We start from the raw sequence: 23083 nt of genomic DNA on the forward strand, positions 1-23083 counted from the left end.
CTTTTTAAAACCTTTTAGTATGGTGAATTTTATTAATGTATTTTCTAATTGTGAACCATCGTTACACTTCTTGGATAAATTTCACTTAGTTGTGATAAATTATTCTGGTAAAGTACTGATGATTTATACTTGCTAATATTTTACTTAACTTTTTTGTTCTTGTTATTCCTGTGTGGATTGCAATTAACTAAAACTTCTGTGTATTATCAGGTTATTCTAGCGGCATAATTTGGAAAGTTTCTTCTTCCTCTGTGTTCTGGAAAATTTTATGTAGTATTAAAATTGTTCCTTAACTGTTCAAAATACACTTAGGAAACTGTTTTAGTCTGATATGCTTGTTTTGTGGGGAATCACTCTTTAATAACTTTATCCTTTCCTGGTTATTGGTTGTTTTGTTACTTGTTTTGTCTTCTGAGGTCATGGTGCATCATCTATTTTTTCTTAGAAGGTTGTTCACTTCAGTTTCTAAATTTATTTGTATAAAGTTCTACAAAAAGCTTTTCAAACATACACAAAAGAGTGTTAAAGACCCCCCAATGTATCCATCACACAGCTTATTGAATAATTTTTCAGTGAAAAATAAAGACCTCATGATATTTCACCCTAAACACTGCCGTCTCTGTGTCTAAGAAACAAGGACTTTCTCCTGGCTAACCACAGTGCTGTTATCAAACCTCATAAAAATAACCATATAATTCTCAAATATGATCTAATACCAATTCCATATTAAAAGTTTTCCAGTTATACCCAAAACTGTCTTAGCTGTTTTTCTCCACCAGGTTTTAGCCAGGGACCCACTTTGTTTATATGCCTGTTAGGTTTCTTAATTTGCAACAGCATCTTCCTCTCCCTTGCTTCTCACCCCTACGTTTTATTTTACTCCTTTGTCAGTGACGTTTCCCATTGCCTCAGAGAATGAATGTCACCTATTTTGGAGTAGTCTGAATTTTCTTTCCAGTAGTCATTCAACTGGTTCCTGTAGCTTCTATATTTCCTATCAGCTTAGAAGTTAGATGTAGAGGTTTAATTAGATTCAGATGAAATAGGAGGCAGATAATGACTAGTTTTATTACTGTCAGTGATACTTCTTGATCCCTGGCTAAAAGGTAGTAAAAACCAGATCTCTTTCTTTTAAAAATAAAAGATTTTTTTAACTGCAAGAACTTTTCAGTTAACAAGTGATCTGTGGCATAATGTTTTGACACTTTACAGATATCCACTTTCCTTTTAATCTTTCCCGATGGTTTTAGCTTCCATTAATAATCCTTGCCGAAAACAAATATTTTGTTACAGATTGTAAAGTAGTAATTTTCAAATTCCATTATTTCTTTTACATTTATCGACAGATTTTCTTCTGTAACAAAGAGTTTTCTCTCCTTCATCAACAGGGGCTCTTTAGTTACCCTAAGATGTATTTCCTACTGAAAAGGCAGAATAAATGCTTAATTGTTTTCTTTTACCAACTTTCAAAGGTAGGAGTTGATGTTCTTGATTATCTCCAGTGGCAGAAAGTGAGCTTTTGTTTTGGCTTTCTCACTGTGAGTCCATGGAATTTGATATATTCTTCATATTTCAATCAGATATAATTATTATTGTTTTAATGTTCACATTGTTCTCAAGTGGGATCTCCCTTAAACTGATTTCTCTGTTCTTCTGACTCAGCACTGTTTGTCTTTAAATACTTCCTTTTATGTGCAACAAGATATTTCTGGCTTACCCTAAAAATCCCCTATTCCTCAGATTTATTACACAAATAATTTATGAGTATAGCCTCATAAGAACTCTAAACAATCTTTGCAGTATGTTGAGTGAAGTATGAAGGTTTTCCATTACTTCAGGTTGGGGAATATTCTTTGAGTCCATTTCTGTTGCTTTTACATATAAACTTGTGTTGAAAGCACTTATATTTACATAACTGTACCCAGCTTTTTCGTAACTTTTATCAACAAATGTTTCCTTCTCTTCCGAATTTGCTGTTTATATTCTTGTTTGTGTTGTTAGTCTTCGTTTGTTAGGAGTATATCAAGCCTTTCCTTTATGTCGCTTATCTGATTTCTAGCCATTTGTGCTCTGTCTTACGTTGTTTCTGTTTTATTAATTCTATCATGCCTTTCTTTTTAACCGCTGCTGTAGTAAACATGTATAAAGCAGTTAGAAAGTTTCAGCTCTCCATCTCTTAATGTAACTCAACTCTGAAGATCCCAGTTTAAATAAACTGTATGTTGAGTTGACAAGTAGAGCATTAAACTGACTGCCATTGTTTCCTGCGTACCCCGTTGGCTTGCGATCTTGAGGTGGAACTATCCCTTGGTTCTCCTCAGCTATCTATCTTCTGTTCACAGGAGGCCGTCTGGCAAAGATGTTGTCAGTTAGGGAAGTCACTCAGGTTAGAAAGCCCATGTTGATCCACGGTGACTGCCCGTTCGGCCCAGCTCTAGCTTATGGCCATGTGACCTTGAAGAATCAGGATTCTTAGAATTTTTCTTAGAATAATTGAGAGAGCCATTTTAATTTTTATCTTTTATTTTAGGTATCAGAAAACATGAAACTTAAGGAACCTTGTTAAGAAAGGAAAGCATTTTGTTGCTTTTAGCTGTGGTACATGTCCTTTTTCACCCTAGGGAAATTGGGATTCTTTATTTTGTCTCTTTACAGCAAAACTTTGCCAGCTTGAGGATTGCCTTTTCTCTTTCGTATGGTTTTTTGTAATGGTAACCAAAAGTTTTGACTGGAACAGAGGAAGAAAATGGTCATTTTCCCATTTTTCCTGCATTATTTCCTATCATGGTAAAATGTTCAACTTTACCCCATCTTCTTAGTCTCCAGAACCTCCCCGTTACCCCCTCTTACTAGCACTCCATCCAGTGACAGTCCGTTCAGACGTTCAGACACCCAAGTTCTGTGTTTCTTTCGATTCCTCCTCTCCAGCCTCACTCCCGGGGCTGCATCGTCTGCATCGGAAGCCCTGACTCCTGTGTTGCTCACCTCCTTGTCTTGCCAGAGTCATCTGGTGAAATGGCCAGCCCTTCAAGGGGTACTTCTGTGCTCAAGGGAAAAGATCCAGCCTCCTCAGTTTGACCTAAGATACTCTCCCAGTCTGCCATCTGCTTTTTCTCCTATTTCCATACTTCCTACCTCCTCAGACACTTTTAACATAATAACAATAATGGCAAACTTTTGAGTCTTATATGATAGCCTTCTTGCAAAATGCTTTCTTTACATACACGTGTCGCTTAATTTTTTTCAACAGCCCTTTGGAATAAGGTTATTGACTCAGGTTTGTTAATATCCTCGAGGACAGTTTTTGGTGCACAGAATTATTGAGGTTTCTAAAATTAGTATTTGGTTTCTTACAGTTACAAATCCCGAAACCTAGTTCTTCTTTAGTTTGTTAATTCAGCTTATAGAAGTCAGTAGACTGTTTCTAAATCTGGGAAAATTTGCCATTCTCTTTTAAAGGGCACGTTAATGTTTGGTTAATGTTAATGGTAGTTAATGTTTGGTTCCACTTAAAAATGAACTCCTACAAACATTTTAAATTGTATTTATAAATTTAATATATGCAGTTCCTTAAACATCAACTTTTAAATTTAAAAACAAAATCTTGCCTGGTTCTTAAATAACTTCTAAATGTGATAAATTTAAGAATTTGCTGAACCTTGAGTCCCTTAAAAATTAGTTATACTACTATTTATAAGTTTCAAATCATAAGTTCAAATCAGTGACTTTTAAGTGGCATAAAAAAGCAACTTGGCCAAATTCTCTTAATGTAAATATGTGAAATACTAAATATGGACAGATTCCTTAAGGCAAAAAATACAGAATCAATCCTGTGTTTAATTCTCTTCAGTTTTTCTATGCTTAATTCTAGATCTTTATGAATGAAAAAGTGAATTTCAAATACATTTGAAAGGTACTTTGTCAGTTGAAATACAAGCCTGGACTCCAACTGGATTTTCTTGTCAGTGACTGAACTTCCACTTTTTATTGTCACTGGGTCCGTGCCCCTCAGATGGCTTAGCCACATAGTCCAGACACCGCAGATCCCGCTTGCACATCACCTAATTCTTTGTTCTCCTTGAGGAAGTCCGCAGCTTTCCACCCAGGAGGATTGGACTTTTGCATTTTTTGGCCTTTTACTTTTACCTTTTACCTTTAAAGGTCTTTGAACATGATGGAGTCCTGTGTTTCTTTGTTTTTTATCTGGAAGGACCGTAAATCTTTTTTTTTTTTTAAAGATTTTATTTATTTATTTGAGAGAGAGAGAATGAGAGATAGAGAGCACGAAAGGGAAGAGGGTCAGAGGGAGAAGCAGACTCCCCGCCGAGCAGGGAGCCCGATGCGGGACTCGATCCCGGGACTCCAGGATCATGACCTGAGCCGAAGGCAGTCGCTTAACCAACTGAGCCACCCAGGCACCCAATCTTTTTTTTTTTTTTTTTAAGATTATTTGTTTTTACACGCACGAGAGAGAGAGAGAGCCCTCGTGCGCGTGCACTGGGGTGGCGGGTGGGCAAAGGGAGAAACAGACTCACCGCTGAGCAGGGAGCCTGATGCGGGACTCAGTCCCAGGACCCTGGGATCATGACCTGAGCCGAAGGCAGATGCTTCACCGACTGAGCAACCCTGGCCCCGTGGAAGGACCATAAATCTTATATTAAGAGACGTTATTTTAATTTTGGAATAGTTTTCATGCTCGTTCTGCCATCAGTAGTAGTAGTAGTAGTAGTACTAGTAGTAGTAGTAGTACTAGTAGTAGTAGTAGTAGTAGTAGTAGTAGTACTAGTAGTAGTAGCAGCAGCAGCAGCAGCTTATAGATGAGGAAACTCGGGCCTCAAGGTTAAGCACTGCCCAAGGTCCCACCCCGGTGACCAGGCCTGACTGCCAGACCAGCACCACCATACCTTAAGGCTGACTAGCTGCCGCCCCTCAGGGTCCCGCTGCCATGTTGTGCGCTCCCAGTTCTTTGCCTTGGGATATGCTTCTCCCGCAAGGGTGCCCTGAACAATTCTCCAGGTGCCTCTGTCCTCCATTCTGTTTTAGTTTTCACGACTGGCTTATGCATTATCTTCTCTTTCTGAAGCCTTGTCAGCCAGTTGCAGCCTCCCAAATCACGGAACTCAGACTCCCGGGGTTTTGTACGTGATCCGCACCCGGTGCATGCTCCCAGTGCTTTGCTGCTCATGTTCACTCGACGTCTGTGTTGGACAGTGAGTTCTTGAGGACAGTGACATGTCTTCGTGTCACCAGCACCTACTTCAGTGCCTGGCATATAACGGACATTCAATCAGTATTTTTTCTTTTCTTTTTTTTAAAGATTTTTTATTGATTTATTTGAGAGAGAGACACAGCGAGAGCGGGAACACAAGCAGGGAGAGAGGGAGAAGCAGATTCCCCGCTGAGCAGGGAGCCTGATGCGGGGCTCAGTCCCAGGACCCTGGGATCATGACCTGAGCCGAAGGCAGACGCTTAACCAACTGAGCAACCCAGGCACTCACAATCAGTATTTTTTAATGAACTAATGAAGTTTTAATCTATTTTTTAGATAATGAAGACTACCATCTACAAAAGGTTAGCTAGTATGAGGCAGTTTTTGAGGTAATGGGACTATTTTGTATCGTGATTACATACACACACACAAAGGAGTCAACTGTGTTTGTCAGTTAAAAAAAATAAAAACTGTCCCACTTTTTGAGGGCTTAGGTGGGTTTTCACTTATTTGTTTATATAATAGAACTTGATATTATACGTGCTCAACAGTTTATATACATATATATATGAATTGAAACACTAGGAAACACAAAGTGCAGATTTAAAAAGTTAAGTTATTTCAGGGGCGTCCAGGTGGCACAGTCAGTTGAGTGTCTGACTCTTGGTTTCTCTGCTATGGACTGAATGTTGGGGTCGTGAGATCAAGCCCCGCGTGGAGCTCTGTGCTCAGTGGGGAGTCTGCTTGAGATTTTCTCTCCCTTTCCCTCTGCTCCCCCTGATGCTTGTGTGCTCTTGCTCTAAAATAAATACATAATCTTAAAATTATTTCACAAACATCTATTGAATTTATGTGGCATTATATAGATTTATAAATGTGTTTAAATAATTCTCTCCTTTCTGCTTCCCCTGTCTTTCAAGTTTTGTCTGATGAGAAAAAAAGTCAAGCCTGTGAACTGACTGTGATAATTAAAGGACCCCCCTTTTTTTTTTTTTTTTTTACTATTGTAGCTGTAAATACAGCAAACTACTTCACTACAGAAAGGAGGTATGATTGTTGAAGGTTATAATAATCCTTGAGTTGTATATATTTATGGCTAATAGTACATTAAACAGAAATAAAGCCATTTGATTTTTCAGATATAAACTTGGAATTGCTGATTTTTGTGACAATATTTTCAAACTCAGTTGGACTTAATATTTGATCTGGAAAGGAGTAAGATGACTCCCAGAATAATTTTCCTGACAACAGCCCCTGCCATTTCTTACTGAAAACTGTTTAGAACAGTCAGAGTACATATATTCTGTCGTTGAAATTTAAAAGTAGGATCTTCCTTACGAGAGAGCACTTAGAGCAGTTTGCTGTAATTCTGTGTCTCCTGTTGGGTGCATAAAGCTGGTAATACCTTCTGACACCTTTGACCTGCACGGTTTGTAGTTCAGTGTAATGTCCACGGGGTGGCAGCAGAGACTTGAGTAAGATCAAAGGTGGACAAACCTGAGGGGATTTGAGGGATTCTCCCGTTTTGGGTTTTTGTTTGTTTGTTTGTTTGTTTGTTTGTTTAAGGGATGGCTAGAATAATCTTTTTATTGGCTTCCTTTTTTTTTTTAAAGAGAAAATGTTCAAAAAAACCCAACTAATAAACTCTTTTGCCTTTATTAAAATATATCAAGTTGGCACTGGCATAAAAATACCACTTTTGATGGAACCCTAGTAAAGATATCACTGTTGTATTTTCACAGAGGTGTCCCTGTTATATATGGTAGGAATTGTGGTGCTTTCTTACCCGTTAAGAGTAGGGCAGTAATTCTTCTGGACACCCCTGTTTTCAAGGGGAAGAAGAGAACTAAATTATAGGCATGGCGTTTATAGTGGGGTGAGCACAGACAGTACTGTGGCTACTGAAGCGTTCAGAGTGAAGTGTGGAAAATAACTATTAATACGTATTGCCGGTGTACAGCCATCTGTTTTTTTTGTTTTTTTTTTTTAAGATTTTATTTATTTATTTGAGAGAGAGAGAATGAGAGATAGAGAGCACGAGAGGGAAGAGGGTCAGAGGGAGAAGCAGACTCCCTGCTGAGCAGGGAGCCCGATGCGGGACTCGATCCCGGGACTCCAGGATCATGACCTGAGCCGAAGGCAGTCGCTTAACCAACTGAGCCACCCAGGCGCCCCTACAGCCATCTGTTTTGACACCAGTTATATTCCAATCTTACAGTTACCCTTGATTGCTGAGGGCGAAAGGCCATAGGTGAACCAAGCAAAGCCAAGTCCAGCAGTGTTCGTGTGTATGTGGGGGGGGTTCAAGCAGGAGAAGATGGGTCTGAGGATTGTACAAGAATGTTTAATGCTTATTTGGATCACTTTTGTGGGAAAAGGGCAAAGAATATCATTAGCATATGAAAGTACGGGCGACGGCATTTGTCCTTCCTGTGGGGTCTACACAGTCTGTCTTCAGCTCAGTGAGGTCGAATAATTCATCTTCAGGAAGGCATTGCCTTTATCACAAAGTCAAGTAGAGTTTTCTTCCAGATTTCATAATTACCAAGCTCGGATTGCCCTGGCACAGGGTCCTTGAGTTTGGGTACTGCCTTTGGAGTGGAGCGGCTTCTGCCTTGCTCAAGTCCCCGCTCAGACACGAGTACTCGTCTCTGGGAAGGGAGACGCCGCTCCGCTCCTCCGTTCCCTGTGGCCGCCTCCACTCTCTGCCCTGTGCTCTCCTTCCTTCTCTTTCTCGTCCTCCTTGTCATTCACCTCCCCTCTCTCCCCCACTTTCTCTCCTCACCTCTTCTTTGCCCCCTTTCTTCTCTGGTCACTTCTTTCTGCCTCTTCTCATCCCCCCTGCCCTTGAGAGAGACAACCCTTTTCCACAGCCAGCGTTGCTCCCAGGGCCAAGGACCTGTGCTGAGACGCAGGCCACGTGTGTATGTTTGATCGCTGTTGGGTTACTGAGAATTCTACACGTTAGAGATGTTTGGTCATTTATGGGAGTAACTTGAACATGGCCTACCGTGTCCTCAGTCAGCAGGTATTTATGGAAAGTAGATGCTGATGCCAGGATCCTGAGCCATGTATCAGTTCTACCTGTTGATCTTTAGCACCCCCCAGGGCACAGATCACTATAGTGAGGAGGGATGATCAGATACTGTTGTAAATGAAGCAAATCCCGGTCTGCAGGCTGGCCCCGGCACCTGTGAATATCCTGGCCCTCCATAGTCTCATGTGTGTTATTATCTTTAAAATTGGGATGAATTGGGTTTTTTAAGTCCCTATATTTTAGAAGGCTCTTTCTTATATCTCTGTCTACTGCGTCTTTCAAATTGTTTTTACATTCTTCTATGCTTATTGAAAATCTCTTTGGGGGCAGAGAGGCCGTATCCTCTAAATGTCTTTGTACATTTGAGGTATTCACCCTGTACCTACTACCCGGCCCTAGTACCTAATGAGAGATTGCCATTTAGAAATTAGTTAAATGCAGTGTCACTTTGTCTGCACTGGATTTTTTTCCCTCTAAACCCTGCTACATCTAGTTTCTTAGCTGGTAGATCTTAGGTATTTATAACCATTATGTTTCTGTGCTGTTTATATGGACAGTGTGTCAGTACTCTAACTCATATTAATGACGTACGAATGAATAGACGTTTTGTCACCACCTCACTTGTAATTCCATTACTATCTTAGATACTAGCGGTTGGCATCTGAAAGAAGTATACTTTAAGTAGGTTATTGTCTACTAGGGGAAAGGGACTGGTGTTTTGGGCTACCATGAAGGAGCTTGGAGATGCTACTTTTCTGATATTTTAGAACAGTCACAGAATTTTTTCCCCACTATGGGTTTGGGCCTCTTGCCCATTCAGTAAATAACTTGTTAAAGTTTTCTTTTAATTCTATGATGTGTAGATGCACAGAACATTAATGTCCCTTTCTTAGAAAACTTGCTGTATTGACTTGAATATAAAGTGGTGTTAAATGTAAGGTGAAGGGGCGCCTGGGTGGCTCAGTCAGTTAAGCGTCTGCCTTCGGCTCGGGTCATGATCCCAGGGTCCTGGGATCGAGCCCCGCATCGGGCTCCCTGCTCAGCTCAAAGCCTGTTTCTTCCTCTCCCTCTGCCTGCCGCTCCCCCTGCTTGTGTTCTCTCTCTGTCTGCCAAATAAATAAATAAATAAAATCTTTTTTTTTTTAAAGATTTTACTTATTTATTTGACACAGAGAGACACAGTGAGAGAGGGAACACAAGCAGGGGAGTGGGAGAGGGAGAAGCAGGCTTCCCGCAGAGCAGGGAGCCCGATGCGGGGCTCGATCCCAGGACCCTGGGATCATGACCTGAGCTGAAGGCAGACGCTTAACGACTGAGCCACCCAGGCGGCCCTAAATAAATAAAATCTTAAAAGAAATAAATGAAGGTGAATACTTTTCTTACCCTTTATATTGAAAAATTAAATCTTCCATGTATGTATGTATGACGCATACCTTTCCATTTTGTTTCATGCATGAATTACCACCTTGGTCTCTCCATTTCCTTTTTCTCAATCTTCTTATTCCTTCTCTTGAGTTATATATGCCTTATATCTGTAATCCCACATTTTTACTCTGTGTCCTCTTAATCTTTACCAGTATGTGCTTTTTATCTAATTAAAGGATTTCAGGATGGAAGTCTACAGATCTAGAATACAACCTTATTTTCCCCAGAGATGTTCCATTTTCTCTCACAGTCCTTTTTCCTCTCCACTTTCTTGCTTCCACCTCCCCCAAGTTTTTTGTTTGTTTAGTCTTTCCCCTGGATTGGTCACTTACTAACCCTTTCTACTCTGGTCCAGTTATTCCAAACCTGGAGTCTTGCTTAAATTCTGGGTTACACACTTACAAAGATGCCCTCTCGTGTCCGTCATTGTCAGTAAGTCAGTCTAGCTGAATGTCTATGGAAAATGCTATGGAAGCCAACCCTAGATTGACCGTCCCTAGCAATACCGTGGCGACCACAACACAGAAAATGGCATATGGGAATCTGCGAAGTAATGGAACTCTCATTACTATGGATCTGTTACTGCCTGTGTCTACCTTCCACATTTGTTTTGTTCAGTTGTCTTTTTGATGTGGTTATGTAAAATAAATTTTAATTATTACAGTTGATTTCATTACATGTCGACATTGAAAATACACCAGGAACATAAAAGCAGATGATTATACTGAAATTTGTGATTTTTTAACTAGCAGAAAAAGGCAATCCATAAAATTAGTGTTTACTACAGTAACTCAGTTTTGAGATTGAGGATGTAGGTGCTAGGGTAATGTCTTCTTTCAGGCTGCTGTAATAGAAATACCACAGATTGAGGGGCTTTAACAACAGAGGAATATTTTCTCATAATTCTGGAGGCTGGGAAGTCCAAGATCAAAGTGTTGGCAAGGTTGATTTCGTCCCTCTTTGGCTTCAGCTGGCTGTCTTCCTACATGGTCTTCCCTCTATACCTGTCTGTGACTGTACATCTCTTCTTAGAAGGACGTCATCCATATTGGGTAAGAGGCCCACTCCAGTGTCCTCATTTAACCTTACTCACCTCTGTGAAAGCCTTATCTCCAAATGCTGTCATACTCTGCGGGATTAGGGGTTAGGGCTTCAACACATGAATTCTGAGGGGACCGACTTCAGCCCAGAACAGTGGGGTAATTTTTAGGCACAGACTTTGCTGAAGAAGAGAACACACAAATCTGTCCGCTGGTGAATTATCCCCACCTCTAGGGCCCGGTCCACCTCGGAGGACGCAGAGCATGCGGCTTTCCACTAGGGCAAACACGCTAGGTACTGCCCACTGCCTCACACGGGTGAGTCAGGCTCAGACTCTCCCTCCCTCTAAGTGTCACCTGTCTGGGGTATTTGGGAAGGTGTGACGACAGAAGGAGAAGGCTTGTCCCCCGCCTGGCCCAGAACCCCCTGTCTGACCGCTCCTCCTCCAGCGGGGTGTCCCCCCTGCTCTGCCAGGGGCCACTCCTCACTCCACTGTTGACCACAACTGGGGCGACCCCACGGGATGCAGTCCTTGTGGTGCAATATGGCTACTTTCCTAGAAGCCTTTGCAGAGGGGGTGGTATCATACCTCTCTTTGTGGCCCCATCCACTGCCCCACTCTGAAGAGAGGTGAGGGCACTAATCCCATCATGAGGTCTCCACCCTTATGACCTAATTACCTCCCAAACCCCGTCTCCAAATACCATATTACATTGGGGAATTCCAGTATATGAATTTTTTTGGCAGGGAGCGGGGGGAGACACAAACATTCAGTCCATAGCAGAGAGTTGACCTTGTAAAAACCTAATTACAAGTGAATCTGGCTTTCATGGGTTGTGAATTGATACAGATGGAAACACTGAAGATGAGATATGTGCATCCACAGTGCAGGCTGAGAAACATTTGCAGCTTTCACGCGTAGACTGATGTTCTGGGGAGGCCCCGTGCATGCATGTTGCAGCACCGGTTCATTTTGAAGTCTGGTGGTGGTGTTGCTGTGTAATACTGCTCTGGAGAATGTGTGGGACGTTTTCGGTTATTGCCCATGAACTGCAGTGCTGGTGGCTCTGGGTGCCCGCTGCCGAAAGCCACTGGAGTGGTGGAGCAGTGGAGCAGCTTAAAGGGCTCAGCGGGAGAGTCTCTACAGCTAATCCAATTTTGTCCTGTAACAGCACATCTCGCAGGCAGGAATTAACCACTCTCTGGGCACCACTGCTTTGCTTTTCTTCTTGATGGTTATGGTTTTCATCAGGCTCCCACTCACCCACCTGGAAAGAGCATCGTGGTGATTGGCTGATATTTTTATCTGATGGAATATCAACCAGCCATTGAATTAGCCACTCAGGTTACTGCTTTGTGCCCTTAGGAAATTGTCCGAGTGGGGACCAAGAGGAAATTCATAAGTTCAGTTTTTCCTTTATATAGGTCTTTATATCTTCTTGATAATTTGTTTGTTGGTGTCATCTGCCTACGGGGAAGAAGGAATTCCTGTATTTATCTGGGACTCAATGAATAACTACTTGTAGAGCTGGTGAAAGCTTTTTTGGGGCCACAGATTTTAATTTTATTTTTGTTGATAGTTTTTTAACCCAATAGGCTAAATAACTCCTTGTGAATATTCTCGACTTGTGCTGCATTTGAGTCCCCTTTTTACTTTGATTCTAGCTGTTTCCTATGAGGCTAGTCAGACACTGAACTGGAATTGCCTCAGACTATTTCACAGACAGCATTCATAAACACGGACAACTTTCAGAGTTTGGGTTATCACTTAAAATATCGTGTCCACATACCATAAAATGTCTTTTTTATAAAAAGATATGAGAACAGGGACACCTGGGTGGCTCAGTTGGTTAACATCTGCCTTCGGCTCAGGTCATGATCCCAGGGTCTTGGGGTCAAGCCACACATCGGGCTCCCTGCTCAGCTGGGAGTCTGCTTCTCCCTCTCCCTCTGCTGCCCCCCCTTCCCCCGCTTGTGTGCTCGCTCTCTCTTTCAAATAAATAAAATCTTAAAAAAAAAAAAAGATACAAAAACAATATTGGTTGCACCCTCTGTCACTGAGCAGTATCTAGTGCCGTCTTCAATCCCAGAGGGCCCCTTTGCTCCGCTCATCCCTTGCAGCCCACACCTAGCGCATGAGCGAGTGTGTGGACCCGACCTTACAGTGTATGTGAGAAGCAGCCCCTTCTCATGAGTTCCATCCAGAGGGCTCTGGAATCAGCTCTGGGTTTGAACTGTGCATCTGCCACTTACCAGCTGGAGCCCCTATGCAGGTTCACTTCTGCCTCGGTTTCCTCTGTACAATGAGAGTCACAGTGGTGGCCTAAGTTATATGCCTGTTGCTAAATGCTGTGTGTACGGCTTTTTGAGTGGTGGCTGACACATGGTAAGTGCGTACTGAAAATTAGTTATCACTGTTACTGTTAACCAACAGTAATTATTACATAGTCAAAGTCCAGCCCACCAAGGTGAACTTGGTAAGAGAGGTATCAGATGGTGTTACTGTTTGCTGAGAAGCCCTCAGTAGGTTACAGTGAACTCGGAAAGAAATTCAGAGTCCGTACTGTAGTTTTCAAGGCCCTGGGTGTTGTGAGTCTTCCGTTCCTCCGGGCTCGTCCCCGGCTGTTCTCTGCCTGTCTCCCACTCAAGGCGCAGGGTGCCTTTGTTCCTGCCAGAACTCTGCCATGCCCCGTCCTGCCCCAGCCCAGATCGCTGTCTTCTCCTGATGCTGGCTGTCCTCTGAGCTGTGCACAACCAGCCATATATGCTCCGTAACGACAGGGACCTCATCCTTTGTGTCCTCTCTGGATGGCCAGCACCCTGAGCAGTGTCTGGTACATAGTATTTGCTCGATACATATGTATTAATGGATACATGAACAAAACAAACTGTAATTGCCAGTTTACTGTGTGTGCTTTCAAATGTGCTTCAGAAGTATCTCTGGAGTTTAATGAATGTGGCATAAAAGGCAGAACTGGAATGAAAACACGGGGTCCTGGTTCCCATTCAGCATCTGCCATGACAGATCACACGGCTGTCTGAGACTCTGCTTCCCATTCTAAAATACAGGCAGAGCTAGGTCTCGAACCCTCGGACTCTGAGCAGCTGCCCAGCTGAGGGAAGAGGAGACAGGGTGACTTTCCACTTTCATCAGAGCAGCTGTGTTTACATTTTCTTTATATATTGGGGCTTCATATGAAATTCGGTTTGAAAAAAAAAAGAGTCTGCTTTTAAAAAGTTTAAGGAACTACTGGATTAGAAGAGCACAAAGGTTGGGGCACTTGGGTGGCTCAGTCGGTTGAGCATCCGACTGTTGATCTCAGCTCAGGTCTTGATTGATCTCAGGGTTGTGGGCTCAAACCCTGCATTGGACTCCACGCCCAGCCCAGCGTGGAGCCTACCTAAAAAAAAGGAAAAGAAAAAAAAAAAGGAGCACAAAGGTAATTTTTAGCTTAATAATTCTGATTCCAGTAGCTTAACTCTTTCAAGGATATTGTTTCTTCATCATTTTCTGTTCTCCAACCCCCCAAAAGAAAAGTTCACTGAATATTTCTTTAAAATACCTTAGAAGCATGATATGTGGGTAAATAACAAAATTATCATCCATCAAGACTGTGAGCTACATGAAAATAACGTGTTTGCTCACGTCTCATGGACCCATCACTTAGCGCAGTGCCTAAAGCCGAGCTCACTCAGTAAATATTGTAGATGGATGGATGGGTAGATATATGAAGAGAGCAACAACATATTGTTAAGTGAGAATATATTATTTTGTAATACAAACCATGGAATGTTTACAAATGAAGTCTTGTTTTTTCAAGATGATATTTATTGGTTATCTACATTATAATCATTTTAATTTTTTAAAACTCTTTTAAAAAGTTTTGTTTTTTAATTCCAGTAGAGTTAACATGCAGTGCTATATTAGTTTCAGGTGTACAATATAGTGATTCAACAGCTCTGTATATTACTCAGTGCTCATCATGATGAATGTGCTCTTAATCCCTTTCACACATCCTCCACCCACCTGCCCTCTGGTAACCATCAGTTTGTTCTCTGTAGTTAAGAATCTGTTTTGGTTTGTCTGTCTGTCTGTCTGTCTCTCTTTTTTTTCCTTTGATGCTTTATTTTCTTAAATTCCACGTGTTAGTGAAATCACATGGTATTTGTCTTTCTCTGACTTATTTCATTTGGCATCATACTCTAGCTCCATCCATGTTGTTATAAATAGGAAGATTTTATTTTTTATGACTGAGTACTATTCCATTGTGTATGTATATTACCACATCTTCTTTATGCATCTGTCAGTGGACATTTGGACTGCTTCCACATCTTGGCTATTGTAAGTGATGCTGCGGTAAACATATGGGTGCATGTATCCCTTTGAATTAGTGGTTTTGTATTCTTTGGGTAAATACCCAGTAGTGCAATTACTGGATCTTAGGAATGTTCTACTTTTAACTTTTTTTTTTTTTTAGATTTTATTTATTTATTTGAGAGAGCGAGAATGAGAGAGAGAGCACATGAGAGGGGGAAGGGTCAGAGGGAGAAGCAGACTCCCCGCTGAGCAGGGAGCCCGATGTGGGACTCAATCCCGGGACTCCAGGATCATGACCCGAGCCGAAGGCAGTCGCCTAACCAACTGAGCCACCCAGGCGTCCTACTTTTAACTTTTTGAGGAACCTCCATACTGTCTTCCACAGTGGCTGCACCAGTTTGTATTCCCACCAACAGTGCACGAGGGTTCCTTTTTTTTCCCCACATCCTCGCCAACACTTACTATTCGTTGTGTTTCATTTTAGCTATTCTGACAGGTGTGAGGTGTTATGTCATTGTAGTTTTGATTTGCATTTCCTTGATGATGAGTGATGTTAAACATCTTTTCATGTGTCTGTTGGCCATCTGGATGTCTTCTTTGGAGAAATGTCTGTTCATGTCTTCTGCCTATTTTTAAATTGGATGATTTCTTTTTGGTGTTGAGTTGATTAAGTTCTTTATATATTTTGGATACTAACTCTTTATCTGATATGTCATTTGCAAATATCTTCTCCCATTCTGTAGGTTGCCCTTTAGTTTTGTTGATTGTTTCCTTTGCTGTGCAGAAGCTTTTTATTTTGATGTAGTCCCAATAGTTTATTTTTGCTTTTGTTTCCTGTATCTGAGCAGACATACCTAGAAAAATGTTATACTACAGCTGATGTTAGAGACATTACTTCCTGTGCTCTCTTCTAGGATTTTTATGGTTTTAGGTCTCACATTTAGGTACTTAATCCATTTTGAGTTTATTTTTGTGTGTGGTGTAAGAAAGTGGTCCAGTTTCATTCTTTTGTATATAGTTGTCCAGTTTTCCCAGCACCAGTTGTTGAAGAGACTGTCTTTTTCCCATTGCATATGCTTTTCTGCTTTGTTGAAGACTAATGAACCATCTAATTGTAGGTTTACTTCTCAGCTCTCTATTCTGTTCCATTGGTCTGTGTGTCTGTCTTTGTGCCAGTATGATACTGTCTTGATCACTACAGCTTTGTAATAGGACTTGAAGTCTGGAATTGTGATACCTCGAGTTTTTTGTTTTTTGTTTTGTTTTTTTTTTTTTTTCAAATTGCTTTGGCTCTTCAGGGTCTTTTGTGGTTCCATTTTAGGATTGTTCTAGTTCTGTGAAAAATGCTGTTGGTATTTTGATAGGAATTGCACTAAATGTGTAGATTGCTTTGGGTAGTATAAACATTTTAACAATATTTGTTCTTCCAGTCCTTGAACACGGAGTATCTTTCCATTTCTTTGTGTCATCTTCAATTTCTTTCATCAGTGTTTTACAGTTTTCGGAGTACAGGTCTTTCACCCCTTTGATTAAATTTATTCCTAAGTATTTTATTCTTTTCGGTGCAATTGTAAATGGGATTGTTTTCTTAATTCTCTTTCTGCTGCTTCATTATTAGTGTATAAAAGTGCAACAGATTTCTGTACATTGATTTTTGTATCCTGTGACTTTACTGAATTCATTTATCAATTCTAGTAGCTTTTTGGTGGAGTCTTCAGGGTTTTCTATATATAGTATCATGTCATCTGCAAATAGTGACAGTTTTACTTCTTCCTTGCCAATTTGGATGCCTTTTATTCCTTTTTCTTGTCTGATTGCTGTGGCTAGGACTTCCAGTATTGTGTTGAATAAAAGTCGTGAGAGTGGACATCCTAAAACTGTTTACTGAATGGCCAATTTATTGTACCTTCCTTTAGTTCTTCATTGATTTTCTGATATTAGTTATGTAAAATATAAAACTAAAAGTACCCAGTATGATTTTCTTTCTTTTTCTTTTTTAAATATTTTTTTTTCCTTTTTTGCATTTGCCGTAGGATCCTTTTAGAGTTATTAACTTTGAGATGGAGTACTATTTCTTTTTATCATGATGTTATACTATGGCGGGTACTTGAGATAATAATACTAGTAATAATAACAATAATAAGCTATTTTGGGATAACTTTGAAACTACCTGCCTTTTCAATTTGGCAGACCTGCTTGAATTTGATAGGAGAGGTTTTACTGAGATTTCAAAACCATTTTAATCGAGGTAGGTTAAAGCAAAAGTAATGGTAAGACATGGAACTACTGACCTACATGATTGTTTTAGTAATAAAAATGAGAATATCAGCTTTGCATTTTTGAAAAAGCCTGTAACAACATATCTTAAGAAAACATAAGAATCACATGTTGCATAATTGTATAAACCTTACTCATAAGTTCATAAAATATTTCCACCTGCCTGCTGTCTAAAAAGATTTTGCATTTTGCTATGTTTTAGTATCAGTCTCTCTAAAAAATGCTTCTTCTCAACCCCTAAAATTCTGTGGCGTATGTGTGTGTGTGTATATATATATGTGTGTGTGTGTGTGTGTGTGTGTATATATATATATATATATGTATATATATATATATATATGTATGTATGTATATGAGTGCAGATGTGAAAAGCATGCAGTTGTTCATGGTGTGGTTCTTATATTTGATACTCTTTACTTCTGTATCTATGTTACTTATGAATCTATCTTTCCCTTTAGGTAAAGAGGATGAATATCCAAAGAAACCTTTGGGACAGCTTCCACCTGAATCTGCTTGCATTAGTCACCTGAGCAATGGACAAAGAAGTGTGGGCAGGTCAAGTCCCCATATGAGCAGCAGAAGAGAAAGTGGCTCATCACCTCACAAAAAACATGAGCATTCCCCTCGCCATCAGAGTAGAGTTGGTACACCAGAACGAGTAAGGGCGCTAAGACGGAAATCAGAGGATGAAGACAGTAAAAAGCTTAAAGATGAAACAGATCTTCCAAGAAAACTTCCATCAGGTCCACAAGACAGTTCCAGGCAATATAATCATGCAGCTGCTAACCAGAATAGCAATGCCACTTCAAATACCAGGAAGGAATTTGTGCCCAAGTGGAATAAGCCATCAGATATTTCAGCTATTGAAAAAACTGCCAAATACGCCATCGAAGGCAAAAGTAGGTCAGCGCACCCTGCACTTACAGTCACCATCCCAAGTTCTGCTGACACTCGGGTATCAAATGTAAGGCAGAAGATGAAGGTTTTGGATGCCGATGAAGGGAAACGGGGCTCTACTGCGTCCCAGTATGATAACGTACCTGAAAACGACAACAGCGCTTCCGTCGAAGAGGCACTAGAAAGAGCCTACTCCCAAAGTCCAAGGAACGTGGTTTACTCTCACAGCCCGAGGAAGCATGTGGAGCCAAGTTCTAGTCCATCAAGAATATTAAACAGGTTTACTTTTAAAGTGCAGCCTGCAGGTTATGCAAAATACCCATCTCTGTTAGATGGGGAGGAGCGCAGGACAGTGCACCCTCCATCCTACAGTAACCCCCCTGTTTACCATGGAAATTCTCCCAAACGCATCCCTACTGCTAACAGCAGCTTTGCATCTCCACAGTTTACCCATGGGACTCAAATGAATCCTTCCCGGAGACCTTATGGCTCTACTCTGTCAGTCGATATTTCTCCAGAGAAATCTTACAGCCGCCCGCTTCCTGTTGTGCTGCCCTCCAGCCGCATAGAAGTTCTTCCCATTGACACTGGTGCTGGGGGATATGCAGGCAATTCAGAGTCACCAAAGAATGGACAATTCATCATTCCTCCCATGGATTATCTGCCAGATAACAGAAAATGGCCGGAAGTTAGTTACACGTACAGACCCGAGATTCATGGACAGTCGTGGACTCAGGATGCTAACTGTGGCCACTTGAGCAATTTACCAAAATATTCCGCCTTTCAGCATGTTCCCTTTCAGGACCATAGCCTCCCGGCAGTTTCAGTAGATAGTCCAGTACGATATAGAACTTCCCCAGGTTTAGAAGATGCCAGTTCCTCTGGGTATCAATATTCAGGGCCCTCACCTCCAGTGTATCACTACAGAAATCGGGATGGACTTTCTATTCAAGAATCAGTATTGCTGTGAGAATTTATCTATACTTGGTAAAGACAAGAGAACAGAAACCATTTGAAACCTACATTGCTATGTTTATAATTGCCAAAGCAGTATTTTATACTATTGTAAACATAAACATCTTGCACAATTCCAGTGTATGCTAGTAATAAGAATATATAGGAGCGTTTCATCCCCATGTAGATGCTGCTTACGATGAGCATTTTTAAATTGCATCATCACTGAACCTGTTAAAAAGAATTTAACATGGAAACATAGCAGTAGCACTTAGGGATGCACGCAGAGTGATAATTCATGACTCGGTTTCATTTATATCGTCCTCCAAAACGTGAGCATTTTTGCGCCATTAGCCCATCCTGTTTTGAGTAACATTAGAAAGCACTGAAAAACTGTATAGAATAGATATTTTTAAGGCTGTATATAGTGTGTGTGTCTTTCAGTAGATACCAGAAGGCCTCCATGCACACACATTTGAACACAGAACTAAAGGAACGTTAACAAAATTAATTTTGATCTACAGCCATGAAATAATTTACTCTTCTTCCTTTCCTGAACTTGTCTTTCAGCCAAGATCCACCCCCGCCCCATGTTTTTCCCCCAGGTCCTAGAGTGCCATTGGGTTTTGCCCTGACTTCATGCAGCTTCTCTGCAGTTGTGGCCCTGTTCTTTCCTCCTGAAAATTAAAGACACTGGAGAGAGAAAGGCTCACCACTGAATGGTGCTTAAACCCTGGGGCACTCGGAGTAAGTTTATGGCCAAAGGTGGGGCGCTGCTCATACCCCAAGATCAGTTTTAGAGCAGTTTTGGTGCGTCTGTGCCCTTTGTTCTGGTCTGCCTCTTGCAAAGCTCAGAGCAGAATGTTCCTTGCCAGATGTAGGGAAAGTGCTGCAATCCTGCTTTCTGCCGATGCTAGCAGGAGGGGTTGCAAGTTAGGCTCCTCAAGCACTCACACGGGGCAGCAGAACGGACTCCTTTGAAATCCATTTGAAAAGCAGAATTAACAATATGGTTACTCCTTACTTCTGCCCTTTAAATTCCTGCACGCCCCGGGGCTGTTCATTTACATGGGCTTTTTCTGGCACTCTTTCTTTAAAGGTTGATAATCAGTGGATATTGCTACATTTAGGCCATTAAATTATCATTGTGTATACTTGCAAAAAAATCCTAATTATTAATAGGAGTCTAAGGTTTTAATCTTTTTTAAAAAATAGCATGACTTTCATACTTCCAAAAATCTCCTTTTGCAGTGAAAACAAATTCAGGTTCATGGTTAAAAAATTAACAATGTCTTTTTTTAAAATAGTCTATTACACTACAATTAGCAAAACATGGGGACAGTTTTGGGCACCCCCAGAAAGTCTGACTTTGTGTTTAATTGGAAAGCTGGTTTTCAGCATACTTTCCTCATGTTTGAGCAAGGACAAGAGTAGAAAACCTAACATTGAGGGCTCTTCTTGTTGCAAGTTGGGACTTTAAACTTTCAAGGTACCGACGTATGTCTTTTCAAATGAGAGTAACATTTGTTTAGCTAGTGAATGTGACAATATTTTTTATGTATATAATGAGTCTAATGTAATTTTAATCAACTTGGTAATGATGTTATTAAACAGCAAAACAAATGGCAGTGTGTTAGCAGCTCAGCTCTATGCTGAAGCGCACACAAAATCCCTCTCTCCCTGGGCTCTTGATTCAGATCGTGTGGAGGCTTAGAAAGAAATGTAGATAAAACATGTAGCTGAGGATATTAATTCCAATGTTTAAACCATGATTCTGTGACTCGTAATGAACCAAGCTGTATAATTTAGGTTATGATAGTAGCATCTGAGCTGCTCCAAAATATATATGTCAACAGTGGTAAATACTGTAGATTTATATATATATATATACATATATATATATGCAAAATATATATATATACACACACTATTTTCTTATGTCATCTATGACATTTTTATCTGTATACTTTTTTTGATGTGATTGTTTTTAACATGCTAAAAGTAATAAGTATATTTTGTGTCTTTCATGTGCTTTTTTTCATACAGCAGAAGTGCTCTGCATCTCTGATGCTTCTAAAGCTAATTTTCTTCTAATTGAGGAGATACTGCTCAGTGTTTGCCTACACGACTTTATATATCTGTCTATCACAGTTGCATGTTAAATGCTTTATTAATTTCCGGGAATACTTTTTATCCGCCTTTCCTTTATTTTATCCGCCATTATTAATAGCAATAAGGTATTTCCAGTCTTTCCCACTATAAAATGTAGTTCTCTGTTAGCTTTTCAAGTAGGAAATTTTAATTTGAACTTATTTTGCCACCATACAATTTTAGTCTTTCAAATTTATCTTTTAGTAAGAGATAAATAATGGAATGATGATAAAAGATGAAATAGTATTAGTAAAGTGGGTTAAATATAATCACGAAACTGTATTTGGCGAGGATCCTCATGGAGCGGAGGCTGATCTTAATGCATAGCTGGACGCGCTGTAGATATTTTGCCGTTATTTGCTCTCTTCTTTACAGCAGACTTGCCTCACGCAATAAGCACTTTGGTATGGTTTTTGTTGTTTTAATATTTAGTTTGAAAAGTTAAAGAGACTACACCCAGAGTCTCCAAGGGTTTTAAAACTTTGTTTCAGGTACTTATGTTTTTTGTTACCAGATTTTTAAAAAATAGCTTTTTGAAGCTGAGAGAGATGTATATATGTAAATGTAAAGTCAGATATCAAAGTATTGTACGGGAAGAAAATAAATTATTTTTCCTTCTATCCTGCTGGGTTCTCCAGCCAGGCCCTATAAATTGGTCTGACAAAAGCAGGTCAACAAGAGAAAAACAGAAGCTTATTAACAGGTGCATCCTGCATTCACATGGTGCCCAGCCCTGAGCAGCTCAAAGGAGGGTTGGACTTGGGGTCTGTGCACCTAACTTAGCAGGGAGAGGGAGGAGGAGAAAGGCACTTATGGGAAAACAAGGGACTATTTGTAGAGCTAAGCGGGCCCTTAGGAGAAGTGATGGGCGGTGTGATAGTGTGTGGCAGGGGCTGGGTGTGGTGCCTGGAGAGAGCAGAGTTGCCTGGGGAGGGCATTTATGACAGTTGGATTTTGGGGGGAGGCTCTGCTTTCAGGCAGATCAGAGATTTCAGAAACTCAAATAAATGCCTTCAGATCAAAATCGTTCTTATGCCAAAGTGGTGTATTTTGGGGTGACGTGCCCTGATCCCCCTCAGTGGCAATGATAGAATGTTTCCTGAAAGAATTGAAAAAAGGTTGAATAGGACATTTCAGGAGAAGAAAAATAGATGTTTACAGGATGTGGTGTGATTGCTTTATTTTTGTTTTAAGGAGATTCTAATACTAAATTTTATGTCATACTGAGCGTAATTTTACAGTGAAGTTTCGTATTTGTCATTTCAGATCTCTCCCTCAGGGCCCATTGAAATGCAGGCACAGAAACAGTACCTCTTCAATACTTTGCTGAGATCTCCTTTCATTTCCATGATTGGAGAAAAACATGCCATGCCCACAAATAGGGATTTATACACAGAGGACCTACGGCTCAGTCTTCTGGAAATATTATTACTCTCAGTTATCTTTCCGACTCACACCTTTACTTTTAGTATGCATTTGATTGTGGGTTAATTAAGATTACAGTTTGGAGATCTTTTTTTGTTTGGCTGTCCTATAATGGATTTTATTTTATTTATTTATTTATTTTTAAAGATTTTTATTTATTTATTTGACAGAGAGAGACACAGCGAGAGAGGGAACACAAGCAGGGGGAGTGGGAGAGGGAGAAGCGGGCTTCCCGCGGAGCAGGGAGCCCGATGCGGGGCTCGATCCCAGGACCCTGGGATCCTGACCTGAGCCGAAGGCAGACGCTTAACGACTGAGCCACCCAGGCGCCCCCTATAATGGATTTTAA

The 23083-nt window shown here is 40.6% G+C and overlaps 1 protein-coding gene across 3 annotated transcripts in view; it reads left to right on the forward strand.

Annotated features, from left to right (window-relative positions):
• Positions 1-21308, forward strand: part of USP6NL (USP6 N-terminal like) — a 170395-nt gene extending 149087 nt beyond the window's left edge. For all 3 annotated transcript variants that reach the window (XM_027591985.2, XM_027591986.2, XM_027591987.2), the window contains one exon: positions 17766-21308. In XM_027591985.2, coding sequence (XP_027447786.2) covers positions 17766-19174 — 1409 coding nt within the window. In that variant the 3' untranslated portion in view covers positions 19175-21308. The remainder of the gene's footprint in view (positions 1-17765) is intronic.
• Positions 21309-23083: the final 1775 nt, after the last annotated feature.

Source organism: Zalophus californianus, chromosome 9, assembly GCF_009762305.2.
Source record: "Zalophus californianus isolate mZalCal1 chromosome 9, mZalCal1.pri.v2, whole genome shotgun sequence".
Taxonomy (NCBI): Eukaryota; Metazoa; Chordata; class Mammalia; order Carnivora; family Otariidae; genus Zalophus; species Zalophus californianus.